Genomic DNA, 19,038 nt, shown 5'->3' on the forward strand with positions numbered 1-19,038 from the left:
TCTGGCCTATCATTTTGTAGGCGGCATTAAAGATGGTGATCGCTCGAAAGTTCTCACACTTCAGCTTATCGCCTTTCTTGTAGATGGGGCACATAAACCCTTCCTTCTACTCCTCCGGTAGCTGTTCAATTACCCAGATTCTTACTATCAGTTTGTGCAGGCAAGTGGCCAGCTTTTCCAGGCCCCTCTTGATGAGCTCAGATCCGATACCATCCTTAGCAGCTGCTTTATTGGTCTCTAGCTGTTGGATTGCATCTTTAACTTCCCGCAAGGTGGAGGCTGGTTGGCTTCCATCGTCCGCTGAACTGACGTAGTCATCTCCTCCGCTGCCTTGAAATTCGCTGCTGTACTCTCAGCGCCATTCAAATGTTCCTCGTAGTGCTGCTTCCACCTTTCGATTACCAAACGTTCGTCCGTCAAGATGCTCCCATCCTTATCCCGGCACATTTCGGCTCGCGGCACGAAGCCTTTGCGGGATGCATTGAGCTTCTGATAGAACTTGCGTGTATCTTGAGAACGGCACAGCTGTTCCATCTCCTCGCACTCCGCTTCTTCCAGGCGGTGTTTCTTTTTTTGAAAAGGCGGGTCTGCTGTCTCCGCTTTCGTCTATAACGTTCCACGTTCTGCCGGGTACCTTGCTGCAGCGCGACCGCCCGCGCTGCGTCCTTCTCCTCCAGAATCTGTCTGCACTCTTCGTCGAACCAATCGTTCCGTCGACTTCGACCCATATACCCGACGTTGTTCTCCGCTGCGTCGTTAATGGCTGCTTTGACTGTATTCCAGCAGTCCTCAAGAGGGGCCCCATCGAGCTCACCCTTTTCCGGCAACGCTGCCTCGAGATGCTGCGCGTATTGGCCCTGACGAAATCGAGAAAACAAAATGGGGGCCGGCTGATGCTTTTTTATTTCACCCAGCAAGGGATATAGGACGTCAATTTTAAAATGCTTATTAAAGCGTTAAAACACATTTTTGCCTAAAATTGTTCACTTTTTTGGGTTAGAAATTTAATTTACTTTTATATAGGAAACACGAAAGTTGAATTATTTCGATTAAAAAAACATGTGTAGATAAGGAGCCTAACATGTAGTTTTTCAAAATTCTAACCGTACGTATTTAAAAGTTTTCAGCATATCACTGTTAATAACATTTTAAAAGCATTTTAAAATATACTTCCTATACTTCACCATGTTGAAAAACAGTGATTTCACGCACACGTCCGTCGCCGCTAGATGGCAACAGCGCGGCTGCGTCAAAGCGAATGCAGTGGCGACATCAGGTTGCTTCAGTCGCTCTATTTCGTACCGCGGCGGTCGTCGGTACCGAACATTGTTTATGACGGATAATTTTGGGCGCAGTTTCACCATCATGATTGCGCGTTTCACAACTAGAGACGCTAGTGTCGTAATCCTTCGAGTTTGACATTTCACTCTAACGCCTTCTGGTGACAATGTAATACGAAACATTGTTTCGTGTAACATGCTCGCAAGATGGTGGTAGAGAAGTTTAGCGATGGATTTTTAAGAAAAATGTTCAAGCTGTTACGTCTGTTTGTCTGTGGTTTAGCGTTGATAATCAATATTTTCAATAAAAAGATATTTTGGTTACTAGATAAAGATTGTCGCTGTCGTCGCTGTCCGGAACATCTTTTGCTGGCGAGGATAGGGGAGCTAAATGTCAAAGAAGGAAAATCCATACGATTTGACAGGTATGTACCACACATGTTTCGGATAGCAGAACAAAGGGAACCGGAGCGACAATCTTTATCTAGTAACTAAAATATCTTTTTTTCAATACTACTGGCAAATTGGTGGAGAGTTTGCGAATCGATTGATATATAAATCTTTAAAATCCATTGAAAGATAAAGGACCTATTACGGAGACGAGCCAGCCTCGGGCTGAAAGTCTCATTAATAAAGAAATAAAAAAGAAAAAAAAAAGGACCTATTAACGTTACAAATCTTACATGATCTCGTGACGGTCTCTAATTTAGAAATTTTCATTTTACACCCTGTATCGTATCCGAGTCTTCCCCTTAGACGTGGTTTACGTAAAAAAAAGTCGAATGATAAAACCACGAATGCAATAAAAACAGCTTTTTGATTTATTTTTCGTCAATGTTTTTATTTCATAGCAATGCAACCATGCATAATGTCCGGAAAGTACAGGCTAACGAGATAAAATTATTTTCGATTAACATTAACATGGAGTGGAAGAGACAAGATGCACACTTCTTTTATCGATTGGATCAACTGTAACTGTTCATATCATTCGTTTCATTTAATTGTGTGCGGTAATGCGTTCATCAACTCGAGTGAGTTTCGTTGATGGGAGTAGTTATTCATCGTTATTTAAATAGGGTTTTTCTTAAGTTTGTGTGTACATCATAGCGTGTAACTAGTAGTAATTGATAACATCTGTTTAATAACAATTATTACCGAGATTCTGAGAAACAAGGTTTTTGTTTTCAACTTTCACTTTTCAATTACGCAATGTTATGCAAATGAAAAACACAAAACGAATACAATGTCATATATGTCTTTTATGAGCTTACGATAAGAGTTATTTGAAAGATTGAGACAATAAATAACATTCATAGAGTGATGCGTGATGGGTCTTGCTGTGTACAAATCACACAAAAAATCACCAAAGTTTACTCGAATGAGGATGGGCGTTTGTTTCAAATATCGCGAGGAGGAATGTGTTTTGCGTGATTTTTGTTTAATATTATTGTTCTCATTGTTGTTATTTCTCACTTTTTTCGATTGGTTTGTGTATGCTAAATTTAATTGACTAAACCGTATTCACAACATAATCGACACTGTTTCATGATGTTTCATAATCGTTTGATTAAGTTTTCTCGAGTTATATGATATAAGTAGCTATGTTTGGTAATCTGGCCTAAAAGCGCAAAGCCTGTTCAATTCTTTGACTTTAATAGCGAGCAAAAACACTCTCGCTTGTAAAAAGCTTAAGTCTGCTGTTAGCTAATATTTGTTATCATCAGTTTAACACGCAACCAGGCGTAACAATTCGTATTTAAGGATATGATGATAAGCTAAAGAGTAACGTGTTCTATAAATTTCATTTGCGAAACGAAAAAACTTCAAATAAATATCTTGAAGCGATTATAGACATTCGATAATCTATTTTTAGAATAGACTAAATAAACACTAAAATATGCGCTTAAATAACTAAAATTTTGCATGAGTTTAATCATCCAACAACTCCAAAAAAGCCTTTGGAACTAACCCTTTCAACAAACCCTGCTTTCCGTTCATGTAATCGCTGTTCGGTGGATTGCACTCGCAAACGAAAATAACCTGAATAAAATAGAACAAAAAAGCGTAACACATCAAATCCAATATTTAACTTAGCTCCAAAATAGGTACCTCATTTGCGGTAAGATTCAGTTCGGTGCCGTCCTTGGCATCGTACGAGCACAGAACACGTGCCCGCTTGTAGCCTGGATTTCCACCCAGTTCGATGTTGTTGACACGACCTGACAGGCCGTTCGCTTCGTCGTCCTCGTAGCCTGCCACCGGAACGTACGGCTGTGGACCTCCCAAACTGCAAAGGGGGCTCGTTTTAGGTACGGGGTTTATTTGAACCGGGCACAGTGTTCCAATTACTTCTATCATAGGATTGGGAACTAATATTAGGTAGCTAAGCAACTAACTAACAAAGACAGCAACGCACTATAGGGTAATAGCAGGAGGTGAGGAAGTAGGGAATCTAGGGAGTATTGTGGAGTGTTGATTTTAATATTTTGTTACTCAGAAAAAAAAACTATTGGAAGAACTTGAAATAGAAAAGCGAGTAGTGAACAAAACCGATTAAACAAAAACATTTCTTGTCCCGTTTTAAAAACTGATAACTTAGAAAATTTATAAAAGAAAATCTTTTGTCACAGAGCTTGTTGACCTATGAAGGGATTTGAAAAAAATAGGAACGGCTATATGTTCTAATAATACAGTGACCCATCTCTTTTCTATTTTATACCTCTCTGTATATTACTCATGTTTTAGCTATCACTAAAATTGAAAATCGATTTCATATTGTAGCCATCTTCTTCTTATCCTACATCTACAACTAGCAGACATTTCTGTGGGATATGTTTTGGGAAATCATTCAGAAATTCTTTTGGTGAGTCCTCCAGAAATCCACTCCAAGAAAATTAGGCCAGGAATTCCTTTCGACATTCATCCAAGGATTCGTTCGGAAAATTCTCTGTAATTTGTGAATTTCTCCGAAAATTTCTTCGAAACTATCTCTAGGAAATCCATTTAGTAAAACCATACAAAATTCTTGCAAGAATTATTCTGGAAATATTGTTTGGAATTTTTTTCCGAAAATTTTGTAAAGACTGAAATAAATACTAAGGGAATTTCCAGATGAAATTTGTAAAACAAATCTTAAAGCTATTCCATAATGATTCCTAAAACCATTTCTGAAGATTTCCGAAAAAATCCTAAAAAAAAATTTCAATTTTCTAAAAACAAATTTTAATTTACTTTCCGGAGAAATGTCCGAAGGAATTCATAAAAAAATCTCAAAAAATCCTGAATGAAGTTATAAAGAAATTTCGAATAAATCCCATTAAGACAGGAACACCGTCTTCGACCAAGACTGAACATCTAACACCTAGCATGAGACAACGGACAAGAAAAAGACACAACACCCAGTGGACCAGTGGAGAATTCCTCCTTACCTGGACCACACTCCTTAGCACATGCGTCTAGACGAGCGGTTCTCAACCTGGGGTTCAGGTACCCCTGGGGATACCTTCGCTGGGCCCAGGAGGTACCTAGGACAAAAATGCATAATGGCGGATGAATTACAATTTTAATCAAAACTTATTGATAAAGTTTTGATAATTTTGTATTTTTTTATTATAAAATTTTGTCTTGTACATAATATGCATGGCGATCAGTAAATCATGGCCTATTGAATCTTGCCGTCTACAACCAGTACATTGGATGAAGGTCTGTTAGAGAAAAGATCAAAAGGTCAAAATCTCGAATGAACAAATTTTAAAAATCTTCTCTGCCACAGAATGTTGAATAATATGTTTAGAACATGATTCTTAACTAAAATCTAGAGCCTACAGATTCGGAAGCCTCCATTTGAGAAATATGAAGACTTTTTTCCCGAAAAGCTCAGTCGCTTTGTTGCAAAAGAATTGGAAGCATCCTTCTACGCTTCTCGAAAATCTCTCCAAGCAGCTCGGAGGACTCCTTTCAAGTGCCCCGGAAGCCTCATTTAAAGAGGTTCGGAAACTATCTTTAAGAGGACCGGAAACCTTCTTTTATGCTTTATTTTATAAAAATTTCTTTCTTTTTTGCTTCTTTTAAAAGCCTCGGAAGGATCTTTTCAAGGGGCTCGGAAGGCATTTTTCAAACCACACCAAGCCCTAGATTAATCTATATTTCAAGCTAGGACAATAAGTTGTGGTGATAAGAGGATTCATCGTATTTAGTCCTCGCTACCAATTGCAGTCTCAGAATTTTAACTAAATTATCTTTATCCTGCAGATCGTTAAAAGACTCGAATTTCCTCCATTTGATGCTAAACTATATGCAGCGGAAGTAACTTTCCAAGCAATTAGTTTAAAAAAACGGAAATTCTTGTTACTGAACAAATTCTTTAGCTAGAAATGGTTTTGTAGACAGAGCTAAACCTCGGGTTTTTTAGCTTTACTCGTGATATTCTAGAAGGAAGGCAAGGAAGTGGCTAGGGCTCCGGCCAAATGACAGTATTACTGTTCTGTTTTGTCAAGTAAAGATTGATAAGGGGCGCGCCTTCAATGAGATTTTTCTCTGTGAAGGGTCTAAATAGCGGGACCTTTGTCATGATACTCTTGAAAAAAAACAAAACAAAAACTGTATCGAAACCGTTACTGCATTGCTTCTCAATAGTAATGGAGTAATTCGACATGCACTCTTACACTAAGGATACAGGGAATGCTACAATAGATCTAATAACTGGTCGCAGTATGTGCACCCGAACAAAAAAGCACTTGTCAACACGCTCGAAAGCCTTCTTCTAAAAGGCTCGGAAGCTTACTTTCAAGAGGATTGGAAGTCTCCTTTATAGAGGCCCGGAGAAGTATTCTTTTAAGCTTTCTTTTTTTTCTTTTCTCCTTCTTCCAAAAGGCTCGGAAAGCTCTTTTCAAACGGCTCGGAAGCCATCCCTTAAAGAGGCTCGGAATTCTTCTTTCAAGAGGCTTGGAACCGTACTCTCGAAAGCCTCAGAAGCGTCTTTTCAAGATACTCAGAAGCCTCATTTTAAGTGGCTGGAAAGCCTTCTTTCAAGGGGCTGAGAAACCTGGTTTGGAAGCATCCTTTCATCCAAAATGCTCGGAAGGTTTCCTCCAAGAGACACGGAAGCCTCCTTCTTTCCAAAGGCTCGAAACCTTCCTTTAAGAGGCTCGGAATAGGTTCGGAAGACTTTTTTTTCGAAAGGCTCGGTAAGCCTCCGTAAGGTCTTTCAAGAGGCTCGAAAAGCCTCCTTTTAAAAGGCTCGGAAGCCTACTTTCAAGACGTTCAGAGGCCTCCCTTGAAGGGGTTTAGAATCTTTCTTTCAAGAGGCTCGGAATTCTTTTCCAAGCTTGGAAACATACTTTCGAGCAGCTCAGAAGCGTCCTTTCAAGATGCTCGAAAGCTTCCTTTTAAGTGGCTCGAAAACAGCCTTTCAAGAGACTCGGAGGTCTCCTTTCAATACGCTCGGAAGCATCCAATAGTCAAAAAAGTTCTGTAGGAAGCTCGATGTATGAATTGGGAAGTTTCAAAGCAAATTAAAATTTAAGAAAAGTTTATGGAGAGACAAATATATCGTTAGTTTTTAGCCTACCTTAAGAGCTACGATTATTTTCATTTACAGCTAAAAACAGGCGGTACCTCAATTAATGCAAAAGCTCGAAGGGAAAAAGCTTGAGAATCGCTAGTTCAGACGATTGATGTCGCTTACCACACGGCCACGAAGCTTACATGGAATTCCTAGAGGAACATTCGAAGGAATTTCTGGAAAAGAAATTCTTGAAAGAACTCGTTACTTAACTCCGCCAGTGATTATAAAAATAGGCGGAAAATCATTAATTCTTTTTCGCAGAACAATTTTGGCGTACGTAATTAAATTTTAAGGAAAGCTTTCGATTTGGTGGGTCACGTGTCCCCAGCTCAACTCCGCCAGTGATCACTCACACTCTCTATCACATCATTCGAATCACCATTAACAAAAATGCGTGAAACTCATGTATTCCAACAAATAAAATCACCAGTTCTTTGAACATTGGATCAAAAATAATGTCAAAAATCGTTCTTTTGATTATATTTCCTTATTGTGACCAATTTATAAGTCTTTAGCCCAAAATGTAGGGGAATGTAGGGTAAGAAGGCCACCATTAGTAGTGAATCGTGTGGTTCTGTGCATTCATTTTGAATATGGTAAGGACTAAGTATTGAAAATAAGCCATCCACATTATTTTTTTCGAATAAAATTGGATGGATTTAAAAAATATATTAACCCTTTCCATCCCATGGTAGCTGTATTAATCCCTGAAACAATTTAAAAAAGCCTCGTCGAAAACTCTTTTTTGCCCCGTTGATGATATTCCAATAAATTAAAATGCAAAGTGCATCATTACCTTGATTTACAAAAAAAACTGTGGTGGACGGAAACGGATACAAAATAAATTAAACCGAATTACACGAATTATAACAATATCTTTATTTTTCTCGGCTCATAAAATGGCGTCTTTTCTTCGCGCTCAGTGATCACACACTCAACAACAAAACTCTCCACACTCAGTCTTCTTTGCTACTCTTCTCTACACACAGCTCAAAAGATGTGAAATGTGGTTGATCATAACACCCCATATGCACCCCCCGTTACACCAGGAATCGGACACGGTGGTCGGATTAGGTAACGACTGTTCGGGGATCTTCCGCCGGATGATTCTCGATGTCTTGCTCATAGAAAAACGCTGGTTTTATTTTATCTATTGAAATTATCTTTTTTTTCCCAAGGTGATAACTTCAAAATGCTTATCGTTACGACTTATCACTTGATAAGGTCCCTCATAAGGTGGCTGTAGAGAACGACGAGCCGAATCAACACGGATGAATACATGGCTACAAATGTTAAGCGCACTGTGTCAAAAAAAACAATGGATTTGAATGGTGATTCGTTTTTGGCGCACGCATCCTTGAAAAGTATCGATGAAGCTCCTGCGCGAAATACGTACGATCCATGTTTGACGTTGGAGGATCAAAAAACTCTCCCGGCAGACGTAAAGGCTGCCCGTACACCAACTCAGCAGTAGAACACTTCAAGTCCTGGTGATATGCACTTCGCAGTCCTAACAATACCACCGGAAGCTCTTCGCTCCATTTAATTCCTATCCTATCTGGTAGTGGAACTGCTTCAGGCCATCGCGTGAAGCGATCTATCATGGTCAGTCCATAGCGGTTTCGTTTCGATGGAGCTAATGGACTGACCACTGACCAGATCAATATGTATGTGTCTAAATCGAGACTTGGGAGGATCGAACGCTCCTAGAGCCGAAATAGTGTGCCGATTTATTTTTGATCGTTGGCAATCGACACAGGCTTGGACGAATTTATTGATGTAGCGATTCATAGATGCGCTGGATGCGCACACAAATCTGTCACGTATCAATCTTCGCGTTGCTTTTGTTCCGGAATGTGCCAAACCATGGAAATGTTGAATTATGGAGGTACGATGCTTTCCTTGAATGAAGGGACGAACACGATTACTCACCCAATACATCGCAATACACAGGACGATAAATGCTGGGGATTCTAACAGGTTCAATCTTCAACGACGATGACTTCATCAAGATTTTTAACTGCTGGTCGTTTGCTTAGTCTTCTGCAATCGCCGAAAGATCGATGCTGGATAATGCTTCCACGCGAAACAATACATCAGCCACGATGTTTTCACTGCCACTGATGTGGCGAATGTCGGTGGTGAACTGTTAGATGTATTTTAAATATCGCTCTTCATGAGGAAGTCTACAAGACGAATTCGTGGTCATGACATACGTGAGCGGCTTGTGATCAGTAAAGATGGTAAATTTACGGCCTTCCAAAATAACGAAAATATTTGACAGACATCTTCATAGCTTCATAGCAGCTCACGTCCGAATGTAGAGTAATTCCTTTGCGACGAAGAAAACTTTTCGGAGTAAAACCCAAGTGGTTGCCACAATGATAGCGGATGAAGTACTGTCCCAGCTGCAGTGTTCGAAGCGTCGATCATGAGTGCCAATTCTTTCTTTGAATCTGGGTAATAGAGGAGTGCAGAATGCAGATTCGGCAAGCGAATGTTTACAACGATCGAATGCAGCTATCGCCGAATCATTCCACAGTATTTTCTTTTTGTCATTTTTGCGATTGTCAGAAACTAACTTTCGCAGTTCAAGCTGCATGTCCACTACTTTAGGTATAAATCTTTTGCATACATTCACTAGCGCTAGGAATCTTCGAAGATCTTTAATTGTTGATGGTCGAACATATTCGCTGATTGCTTGAACTTTGGACGGTAGTGGTTTGACTCCCTCTTTGTTCACCAAGTAACCAAGGAACTCTACTTCAGACTGTGCAAATTTACTTTTTGCAATATTGATGACTAGACCATATTGCTTCAGTCGTTCGAAAACTATTCGCATTGTTTGTGTTCCTCTGGGGTTTCTGATCCGATACAAATGCCATCGATAAACGAAACTGGCGTTGCATAAACCAAACTGCATTTTGGTGAATTCGTAGAGACCGAATGGCGTTATCACCACGTTCTTCGGAATGTCAGCTTCCTCCACAGGAATCTGATGGTAGGCTCGTTCCAAATCAAGAGTAGTAAAAATGTTCTTACCTTGTAGCGAATTCAGGAAATCGTGTACATGTGGCACGGGATAGCGATCAGGAATCGTTGCTTTGTTCAACCCGCGATAATCACCAACAAATCTGAATTGTCCGTTTTTCTTCATAACGCAATGGAGCGGACTAGCCCAGCTGCTGCTGGATGGACGACAGATTCCGAGTTCGCTCATCAAGGAGAATTCTTCCTTTGCTGCTTTCAGTTTGTCCGGGTGCATTCGTCTGGCTTTTGATGCAACTGGCGGGCCTGCAGTTACAATATGGTATGTGATGTCATGTTCTGTTTTTGCTTGCATATTGGCTGGGAGTGTTATTTCCCGATACTGCTTCAATAGTTCATGAAATGGATGATTCCAGCTAACGGTGGTGATCGTGTGGACGTCAGCTTTCGTTAATTCTCCACAGGATCGCATATTTGTCTTGACGTCGATAAGATTCCTGTTTTTCATGTCAATGAGTAGACCAAAGTGAGCAAGGAAATCAGCTAAAACAGTGGCGCCGGGAGTGGGTGGGACAGGTAGGACATGTCCTACGCATGAATTTTCCTGGGTGGGACAGTCAAAGCATTGTCCTACCCATGATTCTGGTAAGAACATATGAAGTCATTGGATGGCAAGAATTTGTGTTTTAGCAGAAGATGATTTTGAAGTTAATCAGAGTCCCAACAATAATAGTTGTTTTTGGTATCCTAAAGCAATAGAATACTGATTGATTGTTGTTTAGGACTTCAGAAACTTTAAAATCCCTAAAGCGCTTAAAGATGTCTATGTTTTACAGAGGTGAAATAGAAGTTGCTGAAATCTGCAAATGCGATTAATTAAATATTTTAGACTTTATGATTAAGCACAATTGAATGGATTATTCAAAGCCCACGGAAAAAGTCTTCTTCAAACCTCAAAAGGTCTATTGAAATCTGAGGAACCAGAAACATACCGAAGACCGCTCTTAAAGGGTTCTGAGCTCCGAAAACAGATTCTTCGAGACGAGCCAGCCTCGGGCTGAATGTCTCGGTAATCTATATCAGCGGTTCTCAACCTGGGGTACATGTACCCCTGGGGTTACCTTCGCTGGCCCCAGGGGGTACCTCGGACAAGAATGAGTATTGGCGGCCCTACAGTTGCATCTCTATATCTCGATGATGAAGGGACCATCGATATAAGGAAAGGAAGGTAAATTGAAAGAGGTACTAGATCGATGAAAGCTCGTTGCAATGAAAAACGATAACAAAACAAATGTCATCTCTTGTTTTTGTTGTGTTTGTTTTTGTCAAAAACTGGTCTAGTAGTCTAGAAATTCGAATATATCGACATAGGAAGTGAGAATCCTGAACAAAATATGACCAGAAGATATCGAGATAGAGAAGTTAGCGAGATGTAGAAAGCCCAAATGTATGTAGATTGAAGGGACCGATAAAACCATCGACATAGGGAGAGACATCGAGAAATAGAACATCGTGATGTAGAGAGTCGACTGTATTACAATTCCAATTAAATTTATTGATAAAGTTTGATAATTGTGATTTTTTTTATTTCAAGTCTTGTACATAATATGCAAGACGAATAGTAAATCAAATCTTATTGAATCCTGCCCTCCAAAACAAGCACAGTGTATAAAGGGCGATAAAAAGATCAAAAGGACAAAACGTTGAATGAACAAATTTAAAAAAAAAAACTTCAATGCAATCCATCTATTCGCTTCTGAGCTAAAATCTTGAGTCTGATGGTGATGCTTCGTTGCAAGAGAATTAGAAGAATCGTTCTACGCTTCTCGGAAGCCTCCTTTCAAGAGACTGGGAAGCCCCCTTCAAGAGGCTCCGGAGACTACTTTCAAAAGGTTCAGTAGCTTAGAAACGTACTTTCAAGATACTTAGAAGCCTTTAAAGAGGCTCGAAATCCGCTTTCAAGAGACTCTGAAGCCTCCCTTCAAGAGGCTCGGAAGCCTTTTCTCAAGAGGATCAGAAGCCTCCTATTAAGAGGCTCTGAAGTCCCCTTTTCAGGGCTCGAAAGCCGGCTTCAAAGAGGCTCGGAGGCCTCCCTTTAACAGGCTTGGAAGCCTCCCTTTAAGAGGCTTGGAATCCTTCCTTCAAGAGGCTCGGAAGCCTCCATTCAAGAGGCTTGGAAGCTTATCTTGAAGAGGCTAGGAATTCTTTTTCCAGAACTGTTTCCCAAATTGGCATTTTCTATTTGTCCTACCCACGACTCGGAACGTGGATGCGCCTCTGAGCTAAAATAATTGCATGATTAACATAAGACACCAAAAAATGTGAAAGGCCGTCTAAGTCCAAGATCTGTAGTGATGAACTTGGTCGAATATGTTTTGATCTCCGAACCATTGGCTGCATGTAGCAAAAACGGAATAGGCGTTGATAACTTGTCCCGTCACGAAGCTGGGATGATGGAGACGTCAGAGCCAGTGTCAATCAGATAACAGATATTGTCGGCGTAGCACCAAGTTAGAATTCGGAAGTCGGGACTTCCGAACCGAACTTTCTTCCGAAGTTTTATTTGCCAAACTAATTGATGCGTTTTTTAGCGCATCTTTAGGCGAATCCAGCGCACTACTTCCGAAGTTGGAAAAGTTGCCTGTATCTGGAGAAAAATCCAACTTCGGTATAAAAAGCGGTATAAATTTATTCCGGATAGACAATACCACTTGTCTTGTCATACAATTTTAGCCGTCGGCTTGAAAAAACACTACCTACCTCAGCCGACTCAGGTGAGTTTGATTCAGTTTTTTGATTGGTCATACTTGCACGGCTGCTTGCATCGATCAGCATGTTGTCCGTACTTACGGTGATACCAGCATGTTTCCGATTCGCTTCTGGAACAGGACGATGATCGAACACGACGACGGTCAATCCCATGCGGTGGACCGTATTTAGATAGGCAGAGTTGGCAGTAAAACAGGTCTGGTGTTCGTTCGTTCGTTTGTTTCAGGAGTAACGGTAACAATGGAAGTGACATAATTTTATTCATTCAGGTTCTAGCCTACTACAGGAATTGTTATTCTATGTTGCTAGCTCATAGCGCTCGGTTGCTATTCAACACTCCTTCTCAACCGAACAGTCTTTAGTTAAGTTAACTTACTTCTCAATTTCTCAATTTCTGCTTCCGGGTCAACCATGAAACTGTCGCATCGAAAACTTGGAAAACGTTACCAGAAATTGATTTACGGTCATCTGGATCGTTACCCCAGTCAGCGTCAGCATATCCCTTGAGTGGTTCCGAACTAGCTCCCACGTTTTATTTTTATGCAATGACTCCAGCTCACTTCTGATGGCATCCTTCTCATGGTTCCAGTCGTTACGTTTCAGCAGCTCAATGATTGTACTTGGGATGTTATCCACGAACCTTCCAGCATTCAGCGCAAAAGCCATCGTCAAATCAGTATAGCCATCGTTATTGGATTTACCTGAGAAACATTACCACGCTTTTCTTTTGGTACTAAGGTCTACGCCACCGACCCGAAAATTCGCATTTTATCAATATTGGGCTTCTTGTCGTACCATGCTTCAAATGGTGTTATTTTGTTTTTTAGAGCAGATGTCGAACTTCGATTACTCACATAAGCTGCAGTTAACAATGCCTCGCCCCACAAAGATTTAGGTAAACTGGCATCATGATTCATTGACCGCGATTTATCCAGCAACGAGCGGTTTATTCGTTTTGCGACGCCATTCTGTTGTGGACTGTATGGGACGGTTGCTTCAATGCTGATACCTTTCGAACGGCAAAACTGACGAAATGATTTGCTCACATATTCTCCGCCGTTGTCGCACCTCAATCGAGCTACCGAGCACCTCAATCCGGGTACCGAAGAAGGCAGTAACACGAGCATAATTTTCTTCTACTTTTCCAGTGCTCTTATGACGTCCAGGAAACGCCGAACCACCAACGTGTTCTGTACGTATCTTGACGTATTCCAGGGTCAGTTGTTGAGGTTGGATCGTTTCAAGTGCTGTGATTAGTGCATCATACGATTTTGGAAGGGCCAGCAGCAGTTGACAAACAACGTTTTCTTCCTGCAAATTCACACCTACCGCCCTCAGCTCTCTTAATATCTTTTCGAAACGCAGTAAAAACTGTTCCACATCGTCAGATTCAGAGAGTTTCAATTCTTGAAATTGCTTCTTCAAAATAAACTTGCCAACTATTCCAATACGTTTGAAAGCGTACCGCAATGCGTCCCAGACGTCCTTTGCTGTCTTTTTGTCCTTGACATATTCTAATTGGTCTTCTGCGATCCGATGAATCAGTTGGTTCTTACATTTCCTATCCAGGGCCCACCACGCTTCGATTTTCTTCTTCTTTTCGGCACGTACTTCGGCAGTGTCCGTCGCAAGACCTTTCGCAAACTCTTCATCACCGATGGCCTTCGTTAAGCAACCTAGCATGTTCTTGTCTTCCATAAGAACTTCGATCCGGAACTTCCAATTTCCGAAGTTTGTTCCATCGAACAACCAAAGCTTATCTTCCGTCATCTTGATAAGTTTAGACGCTTGCTAATTACGTTCCAATTACAACTTCCTTTTCAAATTGACCTGGGCCCATAACCTATTAAGATAGGCAGAGTTGGCAGTAAAACAGGTCTGGTTTGAGTAACGGTAACAATGGAAGTGACATAATTTTATTCATTCAGGTTCTAGCCTACTACAGGAATTGTTATTCTATGTTGCTAGTTCATAGCGCTCGGTTGCTATTCAACAGACCGGACTTAAGGCGACGGAATTCCGCACTAAGCACCTCTAGTTGTTCCTTCTTTTTTTTCATTACTTCATTTACTTCCAATGTAGCAGATACAGAGGGTGTTTGCGGAGTTTCTACCATTTTATCCGCCATTCCCACTAACTTGGCCATCGCTGATGGTCAGAGTAGGCCGAATATGGGATGGCATACGCTGCAGAAATAGCATTTTGAGAAGATCATCGTTGAAATTTAGGCCGTTTGCGAGTTCTTGCATCTATGACAGAAGATGTGTAGGGCGCATGTCACCGAGATCAGACGAACCCAATAAGCGTTCCAGTCGTGCTTGTGGCGAAAGAGCAAATCGAGCGATGAGCCTATCCTTAATAGATTTGTATTTGTCCTGTTGTGGCGGATTTGCAACCAAATCGGCAATATGACATATCACCGAATGGTCCACTTTTGCGACGACGAGAAGTTTCACGGAAACAGCGGCAGTACGAGGAGTATTATGTATTTTCGTAGTCTGACATGGTGAATTTTAGGTAATCGGATTGCACCGAATGAAACGGAAATGGAACACGAATGAGGGTAAGTTACCGGACCGGACCGAAAGAAACCAAAGTCGAGATGCTACGAAAATACGCGCTCGAACGACACTCGCGGAATCACGTCGGGGTTACCAACTGTGGTGGACGGAAACAGATACAAAACAAATTAAACCGAATTACACGGATTATAACAATATCTTTATTTCTCTCGATTCATAAAATGGCGTCTTTTCTTCGCGCTCAGTGATCACACACTCGACAACAAAACTCTCCACACTCAGTCTTCTTTACTACTCTTCTCTACACACAGCTCAAAAGATGTGAGATGGGGTTGATCATAAATAACACCCCATAAAACTATTATCATTGTTATTGTTAGTTGCGCCAGGTTTACCTTGTCAAGTAATTTTTTGAAGGCAAGCAATTTTCAACATATCATTAGTAATTTTGATAAATAATAATATAATTATTTCGCTTTGGATCCAATCCTTCTTTAAACGGTTTACTACAGCTGAGTCTCGTGCAATTTGTTGCAATTTATGCACACTGGAAAATTTAACAGGTACTCAGTTCGTACACGCGACACCGTTGATAAGTTTGTTTTAGACTAGCTAATCAAATACATTTATATTATTTATCTAAAATTGAAACACATCCAACGTTGAATAAATTTTCCTATATCCTAGCTATTACAAAAACCTTGAAAAAAATGTAAGTCAAGTTTTGGTGGAAACTGGCTAATATTTAACATTTCAGACTTTCGAAAGACCTCACATTACACTTTCCAGTAGCATAATATAATGGAGTAGAAGCTCATCAAAATTTCACAACAATAAAGTAAAAGCCCATATCTTGAATACACAAAACTGAGCAGAAGCTCGTGACGAAACGTAGCATTACATAGCTAGTGAGAATAGGTTGCAGACGGCTTAGAGGACAGAGATGTCATTGGGATCGCTATTGGCCACCAGCTCGGCGATCACACTGTCATCGGCGATGGGGAACGATGTCGGTACGGGCTTTGGCCTATGATGGGTCATGCCTTCCTCCCCGGCCTCGGCCATCGTATGTAGTGTGATCGTCTGCTGTTGCCAGTGCTGGTTAGAAGGTGGGTTGCTGCCTTGTGTCAATAGTTGTACAGAAAGCTGATGCTGGGACGGGCTTAGATAGGGAGGTCCACTAGTGAGGTCTACGTCCTCACTGTTAACGCGCAAGCGGGGCGTTGGTGGACGCATGCTGCCAGTTGATTAGTTATTAGATAGAGATAATAGGTAATGTGTAGAGAGAAATAGAGTATAGTTAAGTTGATTTTGTTACGGGTCTTGGAAAGCGACGTGTTGAAGTCACGTGAATGAGGACTACACATCAAAGCATGGCGCTAGTATTGGAGATATCTAAACATCGAGTAAAATCTTGACAAAACATACCTGACCAATTCCCTCTGCAGATCGTTCATGATTTTATTGCACTGGCCATAGTAGCGTACTTGAGACTCTACGAATGCGTGTAGATGTCGCAGATGTGTTGCTTGAGTTGTGCTGATTCCCTCTAATAGCAATTTGGTGATCTCGGCTTGCCGATCGAATTCCGATTGCGCCACTCGAAGGTCTCGTTCAGCCTAAAAGTTGGATAGAAGATTTAAGAGAAGTTAACTGAATTCGGATACAACATGCAACATCAAATATTTGTATTCAATATAACGTGCATTATTTGACTACTTTTAAGAACATAAAAATATTAATTAGCTATATTTTATTAGAAATACTACAACTAAAAAGTTTATTAGTAAATGTTAATATCGCATGCTATTAATACCTGGTCCAGGACTGCTTCAGGAGAAATTCCATCCTTCTGTCAGTAAAACGTTACAAAAATAGAGGATTTGATTAGGTTAGTTCGAGTTAGTAGGTTAGGTCACTTTATATACGTTTAATTCCGATGCTTGTGTTCAATTTAAAAAAAATGTTTCTAGTTCAACAACGTCGGACGAATTAGGCGTCTCTAAAGAATCTCGTAATGGAGCATATACACATGTGGTTTTTATTACAAGCTGTCTAGACCAATCATTGTTTTTCCGTGATTATTTAATAGGTGGTTGTTCCAACAAGAACATATAGAAGAAAAAACAGCTTAAATAATTTCCAGAACAACCACAGATGTTTGTCTAGATAATCTTTCACGTCCTTTAAATAACTAATACCTATCAAAGCTGCTTACATTCATAAATGTGTTTACACAATATTGTTGGTAACAAACAACATCTCTTACCGTTTGTTGTCCCAACATGCTTCTTGCCTTTCGCACTCGGTTCTTGCATGCATCCAGATCCAACCTGAAACGTTTTTCACAAATCAAGAATGATTATCTTATCAAACGATTCTATATTCATGACAGACTCACCTCTTGCTCTCCAGAATACCTTTCTCCTTCGTGATCGTCTTCATCTCGCCTTCCAGGAACTTCTTCAGCGGCTGAATAAAACACATTCCGGCTGAGCCGATGAAATCTCGCTCACACGAACCCAGCTTCTGCTCGGCCTGGCCCACCTTGATCAGCGCACTGCCGTAAGCGCCATCCTGGCCGAATTCGCCCCCGCCTTCGATCATATCCAGTCCCAGGTATTCTAAATTGCTTAGCCTTTTCGATTTCTGCTTTTCCATTTTTTCGAATATGAAATCTTCGACCCGATTCGCTGGATTTGGTATCAATGCTGCCTCCGTGTCCCGAACGATTTTGTCCGTCCATGTTCGAGCACAGTCAGATCGTTCGCTAAGGTGTTCAAAGTGTCTATCCATCTCCGTTTTCTCCGAAGTGCCAAGTTTCTCCTCTGTCAGCTGTAAGCAGAAAGAACGCATGCATACAGTTATTGGATAGAACATTCAACATTGAGACTACTCTCTCGCTAACTAGATATTTCAAATCTTTCTATTCTTTTCCTATCATTCACTGCTTAACAGATAGGTCAAATAATATGATTAAAATCAAACCGAATTGAAAACTTTGTAAACATGAAGGCAAATATGACTCGAAGCTGTGGGAAGATTTCAACAATCCAACCAACAGAAAAGAAAACCAAATTAATCGATAAATCGAAGCTTGAAAAAAATGTTGATTTCTGTAAACTAATTTTAAATTTTTCGGCTTGTAGAGGAAACTGGACGTACCTGAACAACTCGGGAAAGTGTGGAACCTGCATCCTTCACGAACTTTTTTACGTCGAAATCTGGCATTTTTATGTTCATTTTGGATTATAGTCCTGTGCGTGCAATTTGTTCGGATTCTTCCAATAATTCTTTGGCCCGACCTCAAAGCGGTCGAATGCGATACAGCTCGTCTCTCAATTCTATGTAATTTTCTACCCTCGGGAAAGAACACAACACAAACCGCACACTTACAATTTTAACTAGAAAGTGTTTATCTCGAGGTCAGAAATATTTGCAAAAGTTTTTCGATACTTTTGCTTGAAACAAGCAAATGCAAAAATTTTCTCTCCCTTTGTGTGTTATGAACGTTTTGACAGCAAACTGTTATTGATTTTTTCTATTTTTTTTAGAGCCGCTTCTGTTATTGAAAGGGTGGTGCTGAACAACGTTCATTCCAAGTTACACCACAAGCCTACACCGTACTAATATTACTGGTTGCCTGCATTAGGGCTGCATTGTGATTGTTAGAGGTAATCTTTGTGCATACGTTTTTAACGATTTTCATCATCATAGGGTAGAAGCACTATATTTCACCACCCTAAACTCACGTTTGTCTCGAAAACCGCCCCAAAATGCAAAACATTCTAAATATTCTGCCCGAGCAGATATCACTTGAAAAATATTGGCCAGATTCAGAATGATATCTGTCGTTTCTGTAACATGGAACGTGAAACCTCGGAACATCTGGTTTGCAGTTGTGATGCATTGT

At 40.5% G+C, this 19,038-nt stretch overlaps 1 protein-coding gene across 4 annotated transcripts; it reads right to left on the bottom strand.

Annotated features, from left to right (window-relative positions):
* Window positions 1-2,093: 2,093 nt before the first annotated feature.
* LOC134224911 (endophilin-B1) lies at window positions 2,094-18,661 on the bottom strand. 4 transcript variants are annotated; one of them, XM_062704560.1, is made up of 7 exons: window positions 18,291-18,658; window positions 17,527-17,960; window positions 17,395-17,458; window positions 16,942-16,977; window positions 16,554-16,744; window positions 3,390-3,567; window positions 2,094-3,320 (listed from the first exon to the last, which is right to left on the bottom strand). In XM_062704560.1, the coding sequence occupies exons 1-7, from the start codon at window positions 18,366-18,368 to the stop codon at window positions 3,210-3,212; spliced, it is 1,092 nt and encodes a 363-aa protein (XP_062560544.1). In that variant the 5' UTR covers window positions 18,369-18,658; the 3' UTR covers window positions 2,094-3,209. The 4 variants fall into 4 exon arrangements, with proteins under 4 accessions (XP_062560544.1, XP_062560546.1, XP_062560542.1 ...); XM_062704562.1 differs by lacking the exon at window positions 16,942-16,977 and having other exon boundaries at window positions 18,291-18,657; XM_062704558.1 differs by lacking the exons at window positions 2,094-3,320; window positions 3,390-3,567 and adding an exon at window positions 15,912-16,362 and having other exon boundaries at window positions 18,291-18,661.
* Window positions 18,662-19,038: the final 377 nt, after the last annotated feature.

The sequence above is a fragment of the Armigeres subalbatus genome, chromosome 3, assembly GCF_024139115.2.
Source record: "Armigeres subalbatus isolate Guangzhou_Male chromosome 3, GZ_Asu_2, whole genome shotgun sequence".
NCBI classification, from domain to species: domain Eukaryota; kingdom Metazoa; phylum Arthropoda; class Insecta; order Diptera; family Culicidae; genus Armigeres; species Armigeres subalbatus.